This window comes from Morone saxatilis, unplaced genomic scaffold, assembly GCF_004916995.1.
Source record: "Morone saxatilis isolate NCDOM2014 unplaced genomic scaffold, NCSU_SB_2.0 Contig4, whole genome shotgun sequence".
Lineage (NCBI taxonomy): Eukaryota > Metazoa > Chordata > Actinopteri > Moronidae > Morone > Morone saxatilis.
The window spans coordinates 11930151-11931732 of NW_023339984.1; the positions used below are offsets into that span (position 1 = coordinate 11930151).

The 1582-nt window shown below is 36.7% G+C and overlaps 1 protein-coding gene across 2 annotated transcripts in view; it reads left to right on the forward strand.

The window, feature by feature from the left end:
• slc7a7 (solute carrier family 7 member 7) overlaps window positions 1-1582 on the forward strand; it is a 10587-nt gene that overhangs the window by 5584 nt on the left and 3421 nt on the right. For both annotated transcript variants that reach the window (XM_035674869.1, XM_035674870.1), the window contains exon 5: window positions 94-238. In XM_035674869.1, coding sequence (XP_035530762.1) covers window positions 94-238 — 145 coding nt within the window. The remainder of the gene's footprint in view (window positions 1-93; window positions 239-1582) is intronic.

The following is a 1582-nucleotide window of genomic DNA, read 5'->3' on the forward strand; positions in this document are numbered from 1 at the left end:
TAATATTATCAAAGCCTATGGTCAGATGGTTTAAAGAAACTGGTTCTTCATGTAATTTGCATTAATAGTAATAACTGTGTTGGTGCTTTCCAGGTCACACACAGAACTTCGAGGGCCTGTTCGAAGGCTCCTCTCAGGATCCAGGACACATTGCTCTGGCTCTGTACTCCGCTCTGTTCTCCTACTCTGGATGGGACACCCTCAACTTTGTCACAGAGGAGATCAAGAACCCAGAGAGGTGAGGAGGTCAAGTAGAATAAAACAGAATACACATTTATTGTTCGGCCCAGGCCAGAAAATCACCTTTAATGTCAGCAGATCAGATAAATCACATTACATCAATGTGGCAGATCTCATCACAACAATGAATACAACATAAACACAATGTACATACCTTCTGGGTTCAGATTAGTGCAGTTTGTTCATAAAGTTTATTGCACTCTGTATGAAAGATCCCTTATAGATCCTTTTGTTTGCCAGATATACACTGTAGCGTCGCCCTGAGTTGAGCAGCTTAACCTCCAAACAGTATGGAGGGGGTGTTTAATGTCACCAATGATGGACAGAGCATTCCTATGTAGAGATGTGCTGTAAAGGTCATCCTTTCCTAGGGATCATCCGAGGTGATGGTGGAATCCGTTTCTTTTCTTGGGCATAATATCAGATTAAAGAACATTTTAATATAAGATAAACCACATAATGCAAGCAAAAACATTTAAATCTTATAATGTTTATTTTAGATCTAATTGTTTTCACTGGGACTTGGTTGAGACTCTTGAATGATGGTTAAAAGAAATGATAAAGATGATTCAGATGCCAAAATGAACACTTTTGCTCGTTGTAATCATTTGTCTTGTTTATACTGGACATCACATGATCTTTCTAGATGTATCCAATGTAACTAAGTAAGCAAGTAAAGACTGGGACAACAAAGAAAGAATTTTGTTCTAAAAATAACTTGCTACTCTGCTGAACCCTCATATAAAGTTCAGATAAACTTTGGAATATATATTTTACAAAGAATGGAAACTGTCCAAACACTGGAAGCACTTTAGAAAGGGGGGTCTCTTAATGGCCAGTGTGTACAGGAGGAATGATCACAAAGAGCAAAAACTGTTTCAGTGTTTAAACATATGGGCATGAATTGCTTTAAGATGCAAACTTATCCTGTAATATTCTCATTGTGCAGTAAAATGGTTCCTGTCAGTGTTTTATGAGTATATATGATGTTTTTGCATTAATATTACTGCTGCATTAATATGAAGTTGCATTTTACAGTTATAGATGTTTAAGGTTGAGCTCATTTTCACTACTTTATATACTGTTGGGTAGTTTAATCTAAAGCAATGCATTGTAGCATCGCTGCCACAAATCTTTAGGAAGTCAACTTTTCGTGACCTCGTGTTTTCAGCTTCGTGACAATGCATTTCCAGCTAATCCAAGACGGTTTTTAAATAGTTTATTAAGCTTGATAAGTGGGAGAATTTCCTCATCTCATAAAGTAACATTTTATCCTTCAGTTTATCACAATCATTCAAAATCACCAAATTTGGAGATACATGGTTTTCACTAGATAGGAAGG